This window comes from Bos javanicus, chromosome 5, assembly GCF_032452875.1.
Source record: "Bos javanicus breed banteng chromosome 5, ARS-OSU_banteng_1.0, whole genome shotgun sequence".
Classification (NCBI taxonomy): domain Eukaryota; kingdom Metazoa; phylum Chordata; class Mammalia; order Artiodactyla; family Bovidae; genus Bos; species Bos javanicus.
The window spans coordinates 49,833,989-49,851,655 of NC_083872.1; the positions used below are offsets into that span (position 1 = coordinate 49,833,989).

Genomic DNA, 17,667 nt, shown 5'->3' on the forward strand with positions numbered 1-17,667 from the left:
CACCCTGCTTATTTAAATCTTGTCCGACTCTTTGCAACCCCATAGATTGTAGCCTACCAGGCTCCTCTGTCCATGGGATTTTCCAGGCAATAGTACTGGAGTGGATTGCCATTTCCTTCTTCAGGGGATCTTCCCAACCCAGGGCTCGAACCCCAGGTCTCCCACATTGTAGACAGACACTTTACCATCTGAGCCACCAGGGAATTCCTATATGCAGAGTACATCATGAGAAATGCTGGGCTGAATGAAGCATAAGCTGGAATCAAGATTGCCAGGAAAAATAACAATAACCTCAGATATGCAGATGACACCACCCTTATGGCAGAAAGTGAAGAAGAACTAAAGAGGCTCTTGAGGAAAGTGAAAGAGGAGAGTGGAAAAAGTTGGCTTAAAACTCAACATTCAGAAAACTAAGATCATGGCATCTGGTCCCATCACTTCATGGCAAATAGATGGGGAAACAGTGGAAACGGGGGGCGGGGGGGCATCCAAAATCACTGCAGATAGTGACTGCAGCCATGAAATTAAAAGATGCTTACTCCTTGAAAGGAAAGTTATGATCAACCTAGACAGCATATTCAAAAGCAGAGATATTACTTTATCACAAGGGTCCATCTAGTCAAGGCTATGGTTTTTCCAGTAGTCATGTATGGATGTGAGAGTTGGACTCTAAAGAAAGCTGAATGCCGAAGAATTGATGCTTTTGAAGTGTGGTGTTGAAGAAGACTCTTGAGAGTCCCTTGGACTGCAAGGAGATCCAACCAGTCCATCCTAAAAGAGATCAGTCCTGGGTGTTCATTGGAAGGACTGATGTTGAAGCTGAAACTCCAATACTTTGGCCACCTGATGAAAAGAACTGACTCACTGGAAAAGACCCTGATGCTGGGAAAGATTGAAAGCAGGAAGAGAAGGGGATGACAGAGGATGAGATAGTTAGATGGCATCACTGACTCAATGGACATGAGTTTGAGTAAACTCTGGGAGTTGGTGATGGACAGGGAGGCCAGGCGTGCTGCAGTCCATGGGGTCGCAGAGAGTTGGACACAACTGAGCGACTGAACTGAACTGATGATATGCAAAACAAAGATAATAAAGCCATGCCAAAAAACTAGACAAAATGTTTCTAAGGGTAGTGATGAAGCTTGTTTTCAAAGACATTGTAAAAGTTACATCTCATTTGTAAAAATGAATGAATGAACATGATTTTTATATAATGCTTAAATATAGCTAATAACACTGAGATATTATACTAATAAGGCTTTCCTGATGGCTCAGTGGGTAAAAATCCACCTGCAATGCAGGAGACACAGAAGACTCAGGTTCAATCCCTGGGTCAGGAAGATCTGGAGGAGGAAATGGCAACCCACTCCATTATTCTCACCTGGAAAATTCCAGGGACAGAGGAGCCTGGCGGCCTACAGTCCATGAGATCACGAAGAGTCAGACTCGACTAAGCACGTGGCACACATTATACAAATACAATATAAAGAACTGTTGTTCAGTAGCTAAGTCATGTCCGACTCTTTGTGACCCCATGGACTGCAGAATACCAGGCTTCCCTGTCCTCCATTATCTCCCAGAGTTTGCTCAAGTTCATGTCCACTGAATCAGTGATGCTATCTAACCATCCTCTGCCACCTCTTCTCCTCCTGCCTTCAATCTTTCCCAGCATCAGGGTCTTTTCCAAAGAGTCAGCTCTTCGCATCAAGTGGCCAAAGTATTGCAGCTTCAGCTTCAGCATCAGTCCTTCCAATGAATATGCACAGCTCATTTAAAATATTAGATGTTAAATGTACTTATTTTGGGGCAGAAACATTTTACTTACATAAGTGGTTTTACTTATCTCTACAAGCCATGAGAACAGAGTTCTTTTAAGAATTACTAATGTAGGGGCTTCCCTGGTGGTCCAGTGGTTAAGAATCTGCCTTGCAATGCATGGGACAAGGGTTTGATCCCTGGTTGGAGAAGATCCCACATGCCTTGAGCAACTAAGTCACAACTCCTGAGCCTGAGAACTGAAACTACTGAAGCCCAAGCTCCCCAACAAAGAGAGGCCACTACAGTGAGAAGCCCACTAGTCACAACTAGAGAAAGCCTGGGCACAGCAAGGAAGATCCAGCCAAGGCAAAAATAATACATTTAAAAATTAAAAACAAACAGTATTACTAATTAGCACTTTCCTGGTGGTCCAATGGCTAAGACTCTGCACTCCCATATCAGGCAGCTCGGATTTGATCCGGGGTCAGGGAGCCTGGTGGGCTGCGGTCTATAGGGTCGCACAGAGTCGGACATGACTGAAGTGACTTAGCAGCAGCAGCAGCAGATATAGAAAGAGCTAATAGTTTCAGATCAGTAAAGTTAGAAAACAAATTCACACTGGTGCAGATATCCAATAGCTGTTCTTTGTATCAGATGGCAATGATCAATTCTATTCCACTGGACACAAACAATCCGTATCATTATGAACAAAAATCATTTGAATTATTATCAGTTTTTTACAACTTACAGTTTTAAAATAGCTTAAAGATGATAAAAGAAGAACACCTAGGTAATCTTTTTTGCCTATTTCAAAGCATTTCATAATTTATCTTGACTAAAGCAAGGGAAAAATATTCAGAATACGGTTACACAAATCATAAAATTTAGCTATTTATGTGTAACATTCTAATTTTATAAACTTTGCAGGTTCCAAAATAAAGGCATTTCTGAGGACTCTTGTGCAGAATTCCTTTATTAACTATAAAACTTTGTATCAACTAAAGCACATTCCCCACTAGGCCTTGTTTCATTAGCCTGATTTGAATTACCCTACATATTTGAAAATAATTTAAGTAGGTCCTGACAGTTTTTCATTCCATCTTCCTATCTTTGGTTACTCTGTATCAGAATTAAGATTTTTAATTATTATCATTAATCTCCTTCTTATATTTGTGAAAAGAAAATGATGGAACTAAACAATCACAGGAAACATTTTTACCCAAATTCTAAGCACCTGTAAAAAGTACAGAGCAATCCCTCCTGACATTTGAATTAATAGTTTTAAGTATGTGTCAGGTGATTCTCCTTTGGAGAAGGAAATGGCTACCCACTCCAGTATTCTTGCCTGGAGAATCCCATGAACAGAGGAGCCTGACAGGCTACAGTCCATAGCGTCACAAAGAGTCCGACACGACTGAAGCTTTTAGCACACAGGTACACACAGGTGATTCCCTTTACTCTTAGCTTTTCAATCATGTGCTATTGCTGCCTATCTGTCATAAAAAGGGAAGTAGATTACCTGTGGCGGATTCATTTTGATATTTGGCAAAACTAATACAATTATGTAAAGTTTAAAAATAAAATAAAATTAAAAAAAATAAATAAATAAGATCTAAAAGTCCTAAATATTTATTGAGATTTTCTCCTTTTCAGCCAAGAATAGAAAACAAGCACTTTGGAGAGAAGAAAAAGCTGTGTAGAAGTAGGAAACTTCCAATAGTTTAAACCTTGACATTTGTATTCACAGAATCTTTGTAGACTGTTCTCTACAAATGGCTATTGTCCTCTGCAGAGAAAAATCCTAGTCTAAACCCAATTAATTATACATTTTAAGGCCTTTAAAATTCTTAAAAAATTTTAAAATGGAAGTGGTAGGGTATATTTTAACAAATAAAGACACTTACTATTTATTAGTTTCTTAGGTTTTGTTGCTGAGCACATTTTTAGTAAAGAATAAAACGAATAGAGGAGGAATTGGGAAACCTAACAATAAGAGGAAAGATTTCCCAGGGAAAAAAATAAGAAGAAAGAATGCAGTTTAAAATTGCCATAAGCTTTGGGGGATTTATTATCCCAGAAAAGATGAGCAGTTGTATTTGTCTTTAATTAGCTCTATTCATTTTGTTTTTCAGATTGATGATTACCCAGAATTTCTAAGTCCACCAGATAGAGAAACCAACCAACACATTCGTATCATTTATTATTCAACTGTTTTAAAAAAAGAGTGTGAAAAATCAAAAGGTGTCAGGAAATTCTTATTTCCATTTCATCATGCCAATGCTAACAACAAAAAAGGTATGTAATATATTTCTTTAGGTGACATAAGAAAAGATACATTGCTATAGGAGATAAAAAGATAATGTTCTTTTTTCCTTCCCAGCTTTACTTAAGTATGATTGACAAATACAAATCTATGTATTGATATTTAAGGTGTACAGTGTGACGTTTTGAAATATGTATATCAAAGTCATCACTGTGAAGTGGCCACCACAGTCAGGCTAATTAAGATATCCATCACCACACACAGTTACTTTTTTGTTTGCTTTTTTTTTAAAAAAAAACACTTGAGATCTACTCTCTTTGCAGATTTCAAATATACAGCATGTTGTTGTTAACTACAGTCACCATGGTATACATTTCAGTCTCCAGGACTTATTTATAACTGAAATTCTGTAACCTTTGATGCACACCTACCTTTTTCCCTTACCTCCATTTCCAAGTCCCACAACAGTAACCACCATTATACTGTTACTGTGAGTTCCTTGTTTAGATTCCACGCAAGTGAGATTATACAGTATTTACAGGTTCTGTGCCTGGCTTATTCGTACAGTGTCTTCCAGGTTCATCCATGTTGTTGCAAATGGAAGAATTTCCTTTGTTTTAGAAGCTGGACAATACTACATTGTGTGTGTATATGTATACATATATACATACACAGGCTTCCCAGGTGGCTCAGTGGTAAAGAATCCACCTGCCAATGCAGGAGATGCAAGAAACACAAGTGTGATCCCTGAGTTGGGAAGATCCCCTGGAGTATGAAAGGGCAACCTGCCTCTGTATTCTTGCCTGGAAAATTCCATGGTCAGAGGAGCCTGGAGGGCTACCATCCATGGGGTCACAGAGTCAGACAGGACTGAGCGACTAAGCACGCACGCACGCGCGCGCGCGCACACACACACACTACATTTTCTTTATCCACTCATCTATTGCCAGACACTTAGGGTGTTTACCATTCTTGACTGTATGTGCTCATTTGCTAAGTCATGTCCAACTTTTTGTGACCCCATGGACTGTGGTTCGACAGGCTCCTTTGTCCATAGATTCCCCAGGCAAGAATACTGGAGTGGGTTGCTACTTCTTTCTCCGGGGGTACTCACCAACCCAGGGACTGAACCCACACCTCTTGCATCTCCTGCATTGGCAGACAGTTTCTTTACCACTGAGCCACCTGGGAAGCCCCATTACACAATTCTTGATTACTCTAAGTAATTCTGCTATGAACATGGGAGTGCAGATATCTCTTTGAGACAGTGATTTTATTTCCTTCAGATATATACCCAGAAGTGGGATGGCTTTTAATTTTTGGGGGCACTTCCATACCATTTTCCAGAATAGCTGTACTAACTTACATTCCCTCCCAACAGTGCATGAAGGTTCTCTTTTTTTTTGCATCCTTGCTAACACGTGTTATCTTTTGACCTTTTGATGAGTCATCCTAGTAGGTGTGAGGTGACAGCACACTGTGGTTTTGACTTGCTTTTCCCTATGATTAACGATGTTGAGAAGATTCGGTTCTTCACACTGAGGATAAGCTGGCTATCCATGATCAGCAGCATAGTGCCTGGGCCTAGTTTGCCATGAGTACAAAGGAAGGAAAGAAACATATGGAAGAAAGAAAGGGAGGAAGGAAAATAAAAGAAGAAAGAAAAAAAGAGAGGAAAGTGTTTTCACTAAATATTGGTTTAAAAAAAGAATGAGTTAGACTCTGAATTCCCTTTGGTCAGTGCTTGTTTGATTTTAGTAACCTTATCAACAATCAGAGATTTTAATGAAAAAACCTGGTGAAGAAGTGCAGGGGGTAACCAGAAAGATTGTGAACACCTGGCTTTAGGAAAACTCCTTATAGTCATCTCTCTGAACCCTGGGCCTCTTACCAGCAAGGGAGTCACCAGCCCTGCCCTGATAATTGTGGTTTATTAACAGCATTCACCGGAGAAGGCAATGGCACCCCACTCCAGTACTCTTGCCTGGAAAATCCCATGGGACGGAGGAGCCTGGTAGGCTGCATTCCATGGGGTTGCGAAGAGTCGGACACGACTGAGCGACTTCACTTTGTCTTTCACTTTCATGCATTGGAGAAGGAAATGGCAACCCACTCCAGTGTTCTTGCCTGGAGAATCCCAGGGACAAGGGAGCCTGGTGGGCTGCCATCTATGGGGTCGCACAGAGTCGGACACGACTGAAGTGACTTAGCAGTAGCAGCAGCAACAGCATTCACTCTTCATTCAAAAATATTGGTTGGAAATCTGTTCCCAAGAATGATTCACATCTAGATTAAAAACATGAAAAGTCACCTTTAGATCTTGTTTTTAGGGAGCTCAGTGTGTGATTTTCCAGTTGTGCCTAAGGAGATCCAGATGATCTAGAGAAAGGGAGGTGGGGAGTCCGGACTCCTGGCAGCCTGTTTCTAGGTTTCACGCTTTGGGCCCTTCCCAAACATTTCTCATGGAGAAGTTTTAAAAATTCAAGGGTGACTGGATAAAAATAGATTATATAGTTCAGCATGGCACTGCTTACTTTCTTGGTCTTATTTTGTGCATGAAAAATACACATATATATGTATTTGATATATGTATATGAAATGTACATGTATACAAAGGAGTCCTTTAAAGTATCCATCCCTATAATTGGGAGCTGGTGAAAAGCAGAAAAAAAGGCATAGACTTGGGACTCAGCTAAGCCAGATTTGCATACTGGTTCTCACCTTTCCCAGCTGTATGACTGTCTGCAAGTCACTCAACTTTTTTGTGAGCCTCAGCGTCCTTGTCTCTGTTACTAGCGTCACAAGGTCATTGCATTATGTGAAATCATGTGGCCAGGGCTGGGCACACAGCAGGAAAGTAGGCAGCTATGAAGACTGCATGCTTAGCATGGAGAGAGAAAGAAAGAATGAGATCCACGGTGGCTCACTGGATAGGCCCTTCCACCTCTGGCATCTAGCCAGTGTAGACAGACCAACCAGTACCAGCCTGTTCACTCTTCACTGGACTCCACTCAAAATCAGGGTCAACCTTTTGGAGTACTGAAGAGCTACTAAGTGTGAGAAAAATGTCCAGTGTTTGTACACTGTCCTGGATAAGGACCTTACCACATCGACACTCTAGAGCATGGCGGCTGTTTTTAAAAGCTGCTCTAATTAGCAAACTTGTTAAATCCCTGGTTGCTCACCAGGTCTCCTGTCACACTAATTAGGATATCTAACTGGTGTTGGTTGCCTTAAATGCATATTTATCCTTGTCCACAAGCATAATTATTCTTGGCTTCTTTCCCTTAACACGTATAAGAAGATGAAAACATGCATTAAAGAAGCCAATTATAGGTAGAAGTTTTATGAAATTTAAATTCCTAGAAACTTTGCAAATGATGTTAAAAACAGTGAAGAGTCTTTTAAAACGTATCCTTTGTTCACACACACATTCATGGAATGACACCTCTCCCCTCCTCTCCTTTATTTTCATTTCCAAAGGTACCATCTGACACTTTGGCAAAGGGATTTTCAAAAACAGGAAATGATTGCTGTTTCAAGGAGTCATACGTAGCACACATTGGAGGATAAAAAACATGCCCCCTTTCCAGCAAGTCAGCACTGATGTGCTCAGATTCCTCTTGGCCTCCAAGCTGCTTATTCCTGGGTTAGGTATTGCTCTGTGCACAGGACCCCAGTGGTTCACCTCCTGGACATTCTGTAATATGTAATTCTGAAGCAAGAGATACGCTCAAACCTATCTAAGCGTCTATTTGACGGTAGTCATTACTAGAGTCCTTCATGTTAATAATGATGATGCCATGCCTAGAGAAGCCACTCACATTAATTACTGAGTATTTAAATAAAGATAATTATTAGAACTCCAAATCTCTTGGGTGAAAGCCTAGGGAATATTTGTGTCATGTGGTAAAGGTGCTCCCACTCCAATCAAGTAGATCATCTTAACAAAGGAGGCTCAAAATTTCAGATCATTTTTAATATAAATACTGAGTTTAATTACCATATTTTAAAGCAGGATTTCTAATTAGGCCCAACTTTTCTGGAGCTACAAAGAGGCTTTTCTCTATAGTACACATGTAAACCTGTATGGGCCACAGTTAGCACTCTGAATTGCACATTTTATGGCAACCCACTCCAGTATTCTTGCCTGGAGAATCCCGTGGATAGAGGAGCCTGCGGACTACAGTTTATAAGGTTGCAAAGAGTCAGACACAACTGAAGCGACTTAGTATGCGCGCACAGATGAAGGGCATGATTAGTAAACTCTGAATGAACAACCTTGGTGACAGCAGAGTGCCAGTGGTGAGCTGTATTAACAGTACGAGCTCTAGAATGAATGGGGTTATCAATGCCCATTAGTTTCAGGTACATTCTAGAATAGCGCTATCCAATAGAACTTTCTGCAATGATGGAATTGTTCCATATCTAGTCTCATTATGTCTAAACGGTATCCATCAGCTACCTGTGGCTGTTGAGGACCTCAGATGACTAGTGCTACTAACTGAATTTTAGTTAATTTTAATGTTAATAGCCACAGGTAGCTCATGGCTACCAAATTGATCACTGCAGTTCTAGAATCATGGAAAAGACCTTAAAGGTTTTAGTGGCATATTTTGAAACACTGGCATAAAGTGAGGTAGACTAATCCCCAAACCAGAACAAGACACAATAATTTAATGAAACAAAAACAGAATCAAAGTTTTTTATATGTCTGTGCATATGTATACATGTGTATGTGCATAATTTTTATTTTAAACCTAAAACCTAGATGTTTTTTAAAACTAGTGATGTGGGGTAAAGCCAAAACAACAAGACACTGATGAGTCTCTTAGGTTAAATGGATAACTTTTTAAAAGAAAAATTTTGGGCTGCTCCATGCAGCTCGTGGGATAAAAGTTCCCCAACCAGGAATGGAACCCATGCCCACTGCATTGGGAGCGCAGACTCCTAGCCACTGGACTGCCAGGGAAGTCTCTGGATAATTTTTATCAATACATAAGTTTGTCGGTCTTCCCCAGAGGAATAAGATTTGACAAATATAATCAAACCTCCTACAGGCAAAACAGCAGGTTCATTCTTTTTGGCATGTTGCTTCTGAAAGTATTCCTCAGCTGACCAGCACCATGTACCATCAGACACACACTGTGCCGAACTGGCTGAAGGACTTCCTACCTAAGCTACTGAAGAAGATTGAAGACTGCTGGTGCACACGAGATAACACAGGGGCAGATCTCTCTATTATCTGTATTCAGGCTCTCTTGTCATTATTGCCAGTATAGCCCTGCCAGGTTCCAATCACTGGCATCCAGGAGACCAGACATCCCACCAAGTGCTGAAACACAACTCTAGCCATACTTCATTTCTCAGTGGAGAACAGATGATCCTAAGCTTAGCCACTCCATTGTTACAAATTAAAAAGCTAATATAGAGAGGCAGGGACACTGACACTAAAGTTTTGTCACAACCTCTTAGTGTCCTCATACACAAAAAGACAAAGTTCAAGTTTGGTTGGTGAACTTGGATGAAATCAGGTTTAAGAGATGACTTGAAGCTAGCTAGGTACAGGCTGACTGTGGGTAGTATCAGCTTCTCAGTGAAGCAGCCCCAGCACTCTTTCCCCTCCAGCATGCCGGCAGTGCTGTACTCTGTGTTTCCGTTTCTCCAAGCTGCCTGTTTCGTGGCTTGGGTACTGCCCAGGAAAGGAGTTTGTACATATGACTCCTGTGGTTCACCTCCTAGACATCCTGTAATATGTGGTCCTGAAGAAGAGATAAGCTCAAACTTGTCTGACCCCTAGGCCACAGGTGTTCTACTAATATGTTCTACTTAATTCTAACAAAAACCAAAGGTGTTATTTGTATCACATTTGGTATTGAATTTGTGAAATGCCTACCATTTCAAGCACCTGTGATGACTGGGGTCCTAAACACTTACGTATTAGTAAAGGTTATTAGCTTGCAAGTACAAACAATTTGATTCTGCCTTAATGCCAAAGAGAATTTATTGAAAAGATTTTGGAGCCTCTTAGGGAATCCAAAGGGGGAAGAGAAGAACCAAATAGTGGAAGAAACCTGGGGGCCTGCTCCAGGGACTGAAGAGCCTGTGAGGAACCTCCCTCTAGGGTTCAGGCAGCCCAAGTGCCACAACTACTGAGCCTGAGCAACAACTAGAGAGTCCGTGCGCTGCAGTGAAAGATCCTGCATGAGACAACTAAGACTCAACGCAGCTAAATAAATAAATGCAAGAGTCATCAAATCAGTACCTGTAACTATAGCTTCTTTATAAGCTCAAACTATGTAATTAATGACCAATTAACTTTCTTTTTTCCTTAGTCAAAGAAGAGAATAATGGGCCTATCTTTTGGAGAGGCAAAAAGTCTAACAGTCTGAATGAATCCATTTTCAGGTGAGATTGTTGGTTTATGTTTTTAACTTGCTGACCAAAATTTATTTTACATTTCAATTGGCTTTTTATTTATTTATTTTTAAATTCTTTTTCTTTTCTTTTCTTTTTTTTTAATTTTTAAACTTTATATAATTGTATTAGTTTTGCCAAATATCAAAATGATATTATGATATTGAAATCAAAATGATTTCAATTGGCTTTTTAAAGTGCTTTTACTCTACTAAAATCTTCTAATTGAGTTCTGTTTATCTCATATATATAATTATGAAGGTATTTGGGGAGGCTTTCTTCTAAATTCAAATCCAGTTAGTTATAAACTATAAATTTTCCCATTTCAATGGACTATACAGTGTCTCAGTATAAGTAAATGATTAAAATCAAATTCGAAAACACTTACTGAACTCTGATTCTGTGTAGTAGGAAGTTGGTCCCTGTAATAGATACAACAATGAGTAAGATATAGTTCCTACCCTTGAAAAGCTGATTCTAACCAGGACATATGATATTTGCATAAATGAAGATACTGCAAAGTATGCATGCTAAGTGTCCTCAATGAGTTTGAGCAAATTGTCAGAGAGATTTAATAAGGAGAAAGGTTTTATTCAGTTTGGGGGAGGAGTCATGATGTCAGATGACAGTTGTTGAAGGAATCACACATGGTGATCCAGATATTGCAGTTGTGGGAATGGTAGAAGCTACGATAGAGGCAGGGGAAAACTGGAACATGTGTAAATTTAAAAAGGAGTTTCCTAAGCTGCACAACTCAAAGTATGGTTCTATTACACACTTTAAATATCTAGACACTAGAAAGAGGAGGGGAGCATAGGATTCTAAGAGCTCTGATTCAGGGGATGACAGGCAGGGGGAAAATTAAGGTGTGTTGGGGCCCTGAAAGTCAGGTATGACATGGGAGGAATAGCCAGGTTAGGAAAACATTGTAAAATGGTGCAAAGAAAAAGTGAACTTGTATTTGGGAAGTACGCACAGACCCATGGTGCACCATGCTGTGTAGTAACTCAGGATACTGGGCAGGGTCCTTTTCCCACTGTACTTACTTTTATACTCACCTTCTGTCCTTGCACAATGATGTACAAAGGTCTTCTAAACCTAAATGTCACTATTATAACTTTTTTTCCTCACCAAAAGAAAAAGAATTGGTTTAGGAAGCCTGGCTTGTGTCAGATAGGCTTAGAGGAGCATGATTTGATATAAATCCATGTGATCAGAAGCCATGTTTCAAGGGGTTGCAATTCCATTGTTACCCTGAGCACCATAAGTTACTAGATTCTTGGAGGAGCGGTCTCTGCCTTCCTGTCTCAAGGCACTAAGTGATGTTTCTAACATGGCTTGCGTAACTGGAAGTATTGAGGGAGGGGCCGTGCCAGTGGATAGCGCCACATGCTCTCAAGTTCAACATTCCTTATTTCACATTTGGTGTACAGTGCCCTAATTTTTCTAGACCACTCTCTGATAGCCTCATTGTTTTCTTCCAGTTTAGAAAAATAAAAGAGATGTATAAGTAATGTATGCAGTAGGTGTTGTAGTTGTAGGTTATCTCGGAGGTTAGAACTCTGTTAACAGTGGCTGACGTCCAACATAGGTTAAAAGGGGAATTTAGGCAATATTGGAATTAGAGGGCAATGCATTTTATTCAACATTCATTCAGTAGATATATATAGATATAAATGTAGATCCATCTATCTTACCTGTTAAATCTGGTATATTCTATTTGTTGGGCTCTGTGATTGATTTCAGATGTACAACAGTGAGAAAAATCAGCAAAAGTTAGAAACCACACCACAGGAATGTAGGAATGGTAAGCATGAAGGTGGATGAGGCATACCTGGAACTGGGGACTTGAGTGCCACAGAACTTTGTCTCTGGGTCCTTGGATGTTTGTGGATCAGCTTCATTTTCTTTCACTGAATAACATGTCCTCTCTGGGACAGCAAAGTCAACAGCTGTCTTAAATTCACTTTTTATTGCTCCCACCACCACATGGTGGATAACTCACATACTTTCTTGCACCAAATTAAAAAATCCTGGGACCTCCCTGGTCGTCCAGTGGTTAAGAATCCTCCTGCCAGTGCAGGGGACACAGGTTTGATCCCTGGTCTGAGAACTAAGATCCCACATGCCACGGGGCAACTAGGCCTGTGTGCCAGAACTACTGAAGCCCATGTGCCCTAAAGCCTGTGCTCTGCAACAACAGAAACCACAGCAACGAGAAGCCTGCATGCCTCCATTAGAGAAAGCCCATGCACAGCAACGAAGAGCCTGAGAGTTTTAGAAGAGCTGAAGACCCACCACAATCAAAAAAAAAAAAAAAAAATCCTGGGAAGTCTCTGATTCCCAGCTTGAATAAATGATTCACTGCTAAAGATATCTACCATAACCAAGAGGTTTAAAAACATGGCAGCTTCTGTGTGCTCCGTGTGTGGAGGAGAGGAGTGAATATAGGTCGGGGTGGGAGAGTTAGGTCTGCTATCCATAGTTTTCTAGGACTACCATCTTCGTAATTAAACATTTGAGTCAGAAGTGTAAACAAAAGGCAGGCTATGATAAACACTAATTAGAGGGCTGAAGGATGTTATCGTGTAGAGGGCTTTGAAACACCTCTGTGGTATAAAGTTTTAGGCCTAATTATGAGAAGCTGCAGGTAGTAAGAAGGAAGCAGTTATCTTGGGACATCAGACTTACATAAATATGATTACTTTTCAAGGTAATAGTAAACAACAGACCTTTTAACACCTGAGGGATGGAAAACAGACTAGTGATGATCTCTGATAATGAGATTCAGTACTTCGGTTCCTCTATCTTTAGTATAGCTCTTCATTAGTGCATAGTTCCGTGTACTCAAACATTTTACAGGAGAAAAGCCAAGCAGATGTCTCCTCAAAATGCTCCTTGAGGAAAAGTTTATTGTGACCTACTGAAGAGTCCCCTAACGCTGGCAGGGAAAAGACTGCCTATTGCTTGCACATATAAAAGGAAAACATAGAGATCAACGGAACATTTTTACAGTGCTGGCACAGAGTCAGATTTACATAAATTCAACTGAGTTCACCCTGAATAATCCAAAAGGAGCAGAGTGACAATGCTTAGCCCTCAGTCTAGATCTGCTCAGCTTATACCCACTAGGGTGGGTTTTGATCTAAGTTTACATATGTTTATAGCCTCTACTGATATCTAGCTAATAGGGCATGGCAAGTAGGGTGAACTGAAGAAACCGGTCTGTTTAATAAACAGAATTCACCCGGGTTCAATCCCTGCGTTGGGAAGATCCCCTGGAGAAGGAAATCGCAACCCACTCCAGTAGTTTTGCCTGGAGAATCCCATGGACAGAGGCCTGGCAGGCTACGCTCCATGGGGTTGCAAGAGTCAGACGTGACTGAGTGACTAAACCGCCACCACATGACAGAGGTGACCACCTTGGCACCCTTATGATATGAGAATGTGTTGCACTTAATATCATTAGCAAAATAGAAGGGAAAAAAACAATGAAGAAGTTGAACCTTATATCTTTCTCTAAGAAGAAACATTTCTTGGCAGAAACTAGAAAAAGGGAGCTGTGTTATTCTTTTCTGCATAGTAGAGAAAATCATGCAGGCTCAGTAGTCACACTGGATGACCTCAAGTCTGGACTGTGTCTTGGACTATTTCACCTTCCCAGGGCTTCACTCCTCATCACAGGATGGGGCTCACAATGGTACCTGTCCCACGGGGATGATACATAAAGAACTAAATCATGTACGGTTGACCCTTGAACAACACAGGTTTGAACTCTGCGGGTTCATTTATATGCATATTTCTTTAATAGGTACGTACTACAGTCCTACACAATCCTCAGATATGGAACCTTGGATACAGAGGGGTGACTCTAAAGTGTTATGTGTTCATTTCCAACTATGCAGAGGGTCAGCGCCCCAACCTCATGTTGTTCAAGGGTCAACTGTACATGTGAAGTGCTTGAACTGTGTGTGACACTTAGTAAATCCCTATTAAACTTAGCTCTGTTGTTATTGCTAATTATCTGCAAGTCAGTCACTAAACAATAACCTATTCGGCATCCTCAGAATCCTTGATCAAGTCTTGGAACAGAATAACTTCCCTCTTTTCTACTCCCACTAATAATATAGTATTTAAAGAATAAAAATGCTATTGTGTGGGCTTCCCGGGTGGCTCGGTGGTAAAGAATCTGTCTGCCAGTTCAGGAGATGAGTTCAATCCCTGGTCCAGGAAGACCCCACATGCTGAGAAGCAACTAAGTTGGTGTGCCACAACTACCGAGCCTGTGCTCTAGAGCCCAGGAGCTGCAACTACTGCGCCCACGTGCCCCAACTACTGAAGCCTGTGCACCTGGAGCTCGTGGTTCACAATAGGAGCAGCTGCCACAAGGAGAAGCCTGTATACTACAACTGGAATGGAGCCCCTGGTTGCCCCATCTGGAGAAAAGCTCACGCAGCAATGAAGACCCAGCACAGCCAAAATTAAAATAAGTACTTTCTTTAAAAGCTAATAAAAATGCTATTGTGCAATAATTTGGCATGTGTGCGTGCTAAGATGCTTCAGGCATGTCTGACTCTTTTTGACCCTATGGACTGTAGCCTGCCAGGCAACTCTGTCCTTGGGACTCTCCAGGCAAGAATATTGGAGTAGGTTGCCATAAAATGTACTATTCAGAGTGCTAACTGTGTTGAATATTATGTTATGTGACTCTGGGTCACATGATGCGTTTGGTACTGGTCTCTGCCAGACTCTTGATTACACTTAAATACTGATAACTGCTTTCCAGTTTTGAATTATTTTACATAAAATTGCTTATATCTCACCAATTCTGCTTTAGTAGAGCCTTCATGGGGAATTTTTTAATTCAGGAGAGCTGAAATTCTACATCTTAAGATCTAGGCTTATATAATTTTTTTATGGAAGAATCATTGTTTTTATTGTTCTGCTTGTTTTTTCTATTTTATACATTAATCTGACTACTTCCTTGAATAGGTGCTTTGCTCTCCATGAAAACTAAATTCCCCATTTTTGTATTTAACTTCTTTCTCTTCCTTCTTAAGAATTTAAAAATCAAATAATTATTTTTTTGTATCTGATTTTAAAACTTTTGAAAAAGATGAGAAAGAAGTTAAATAAATTCTACTTAACATTTTTCCTCATTTCTTGATAGAATCAATACACTAGCATATATGTACTTTGTATTTTTAGTCGACTTTGCATCTAATGGATTTTTCTGAAGCTGTTTAATGTTGCCTGTTGCTTTTTGGCCTGTGGCTTTAACTTGATGGTTTCAGCCTCAAGGAGTGAATGTGGCTGTGTTTGATGTGGAGGGGAAAAGGAGAAAAGTCATTTGTGCATAATTTTGATCTTGGAGTTATCTTTTCCAGTTCTCTCATTGCTTACTCCTTTATGGCTGGGCTCTCCCTAGAGATACATAATCAGCTCATTAGAAAAACATTTGACTTTTAGCAACCTAGTACTATAAATATGAAGTCGACAAGTGTGGAAATTCAAGGTTCTAGAACTCTTGCTTAGTAATGAACTACTCTTTAATCAGACTACTAAGAGTGGGTATTACTGAATTTTAAATGAAAAATACAGTTTAGCTTTATGGTTGGCTTGCTTAATTGGTGAAGCTATAATGTCTGTGGCATTTTAATTTATGCTGTCAAAAAGGTAATCCTTGTTAGAAACTCTTTTTAACTCTCTAAAATAATACATTTTTCATACAACTGAGTAAATTACAGTCACTTCAAGTGGACCTTTCTGTAATTACCTGAAATCATTTTGCTGACCTTTAAGATCAGTTCAGTTCAGTCGCTCAGTCGTGTCCAGCACTTTGCAACCCCATGGACTGCAGCAGGCCAGGCCTCCCTGTCCACCACCAACACCCGGAGCTTACTCAAACTCATGTCCATTGAGTCGGTGATGCCATCCAACCGTCTCACCCTCTGTTGTCCCCTTCTCCTCCTGCCTTCAATCCTTCCCAGCATCAGGGTCTTTTCAAATGAGTCAGTTCTTTGCATCAGGTGGCCAAAGTATTGGAGTTTCAGCATCAGTCCTTCCAATGAATATTCAGGACTGATTTCCTTCAGGATGGACTGGTTGGATCTCCTTGCAGTCCAAGGGACTCTCAAGAGTCTTCTCCAACACCTCAGTTCAAAAGCATCAATTCTTCAGTGCTCAGCTTTCTTTATAGTCCAACTCTCACATCCATACGTGACTACTGGAAAAACCATAGCTTTGACTAGATGGACCTTTGTTGGCAAAGTGATGTATCTGCTTTTTAATATGCTGCTTAGGTTGGTCATAGCTTTTCTTCCAAGGAGCAAGCGTCTTTGAATTTCATGGCTGCAGTCACAATCTGCAGTGATTTTGGAGCCCCCCAAAATAAAGTCTGTCACTGTTTTCACTGTTTCCCCATCTATTTGCCATGAAGTGATGGGACTGGATGCCATGATCTTAGTTTAACATATGTTGTGCCTAAAATGAACATTTTAACCTAATTTCATAACATTATCTAACATAATCTGTGCACTGGCTATTTAATTCAATTCCCATAGAGAAAATTTTAGAAAATATCATCTACAAGAATAAAGAAAAGCTATCACTTTTGAGCACCTGTATGTTCGTGCGTGTGTATGTGCGTGCATACATGTACACATATGTAAAGTCAGTGGAAGAGGGAGCTGAGAATTGACAGTCAGCCTAGTTCATAGCATTGTACAGATGACGAATGAATTCTACACCTGTTTAAAATTAAGAACAAATAAAAACAAAGTGGTTTCCAACTTCCATAGAGTTCCAGTCTCATAAGGGAGACAAGATTAATTAATATAAAATGATAAAATACCAATTCAAGACAATATAGGGTAATATTAATAGCTAGCACCTACTGAGTGATTAATAGCTAGCATCTATTGAGTATTGCATCTATTTTCTTACTTAATCCTCACAGAAACCCAATAACGTGGTTCTCTTGGTTCCTATTTTAAAATTAGGAAATTAAGGCTTAGGTCAATCAAAGTCACATAACCACTGAGTGGCAGAGCCTGGATTAGAACTTGGATCTCATACTCTGCAACTTCTTAGCCTCTGCCCCTTGCTTCCTTGGGCTGCAGAGAAAAGAAATGGGTCATGGTGAGCTGGAGAGAACAGGGAAGACAAAAGATGGGACAAAGATTGATTCTGAAAAAAAACTACTGATGCTATTGCAATGATATTGGAAA

At 40.2% G+C, this 17,667-nt stretch overlaps 2 protein-coding genes across 3 annotated transcripts in view; one reads left to right on the plus strand and one right to left on the minus strand.

Annotated features, from left to right (window-relative positions):
- XPOT (exportin for tRNA) overlaps positions 1–17,667 on the minus strand; it is a 166,770-nt gene that overhangs the window by 80,045 nt on the left and 69,058 nt on the right. The window lies entirely within an intron of this gene.
- Positions 1–17,667, plus strand: part of C5H12orf56 (chromosome 5 C12orf56 homolog) — an 80,228-nt gene that overhangs the window by 25,226 nt on the left and 37,335 nt on the right. The window contains exons 2-3 of the mRNA XM_061416599.1: positions 3,891–4,053; positions 10,357–10,429. Coding sequence (XP_061272583.1) covers positions 3,891–4,053; positions 10,357–10,429 — 236 coding nt within the window. The remainder of the gene's footprint in view (positions 1–3,890; positions 4,054–10,356; positions 10,430–17,667) is intronic.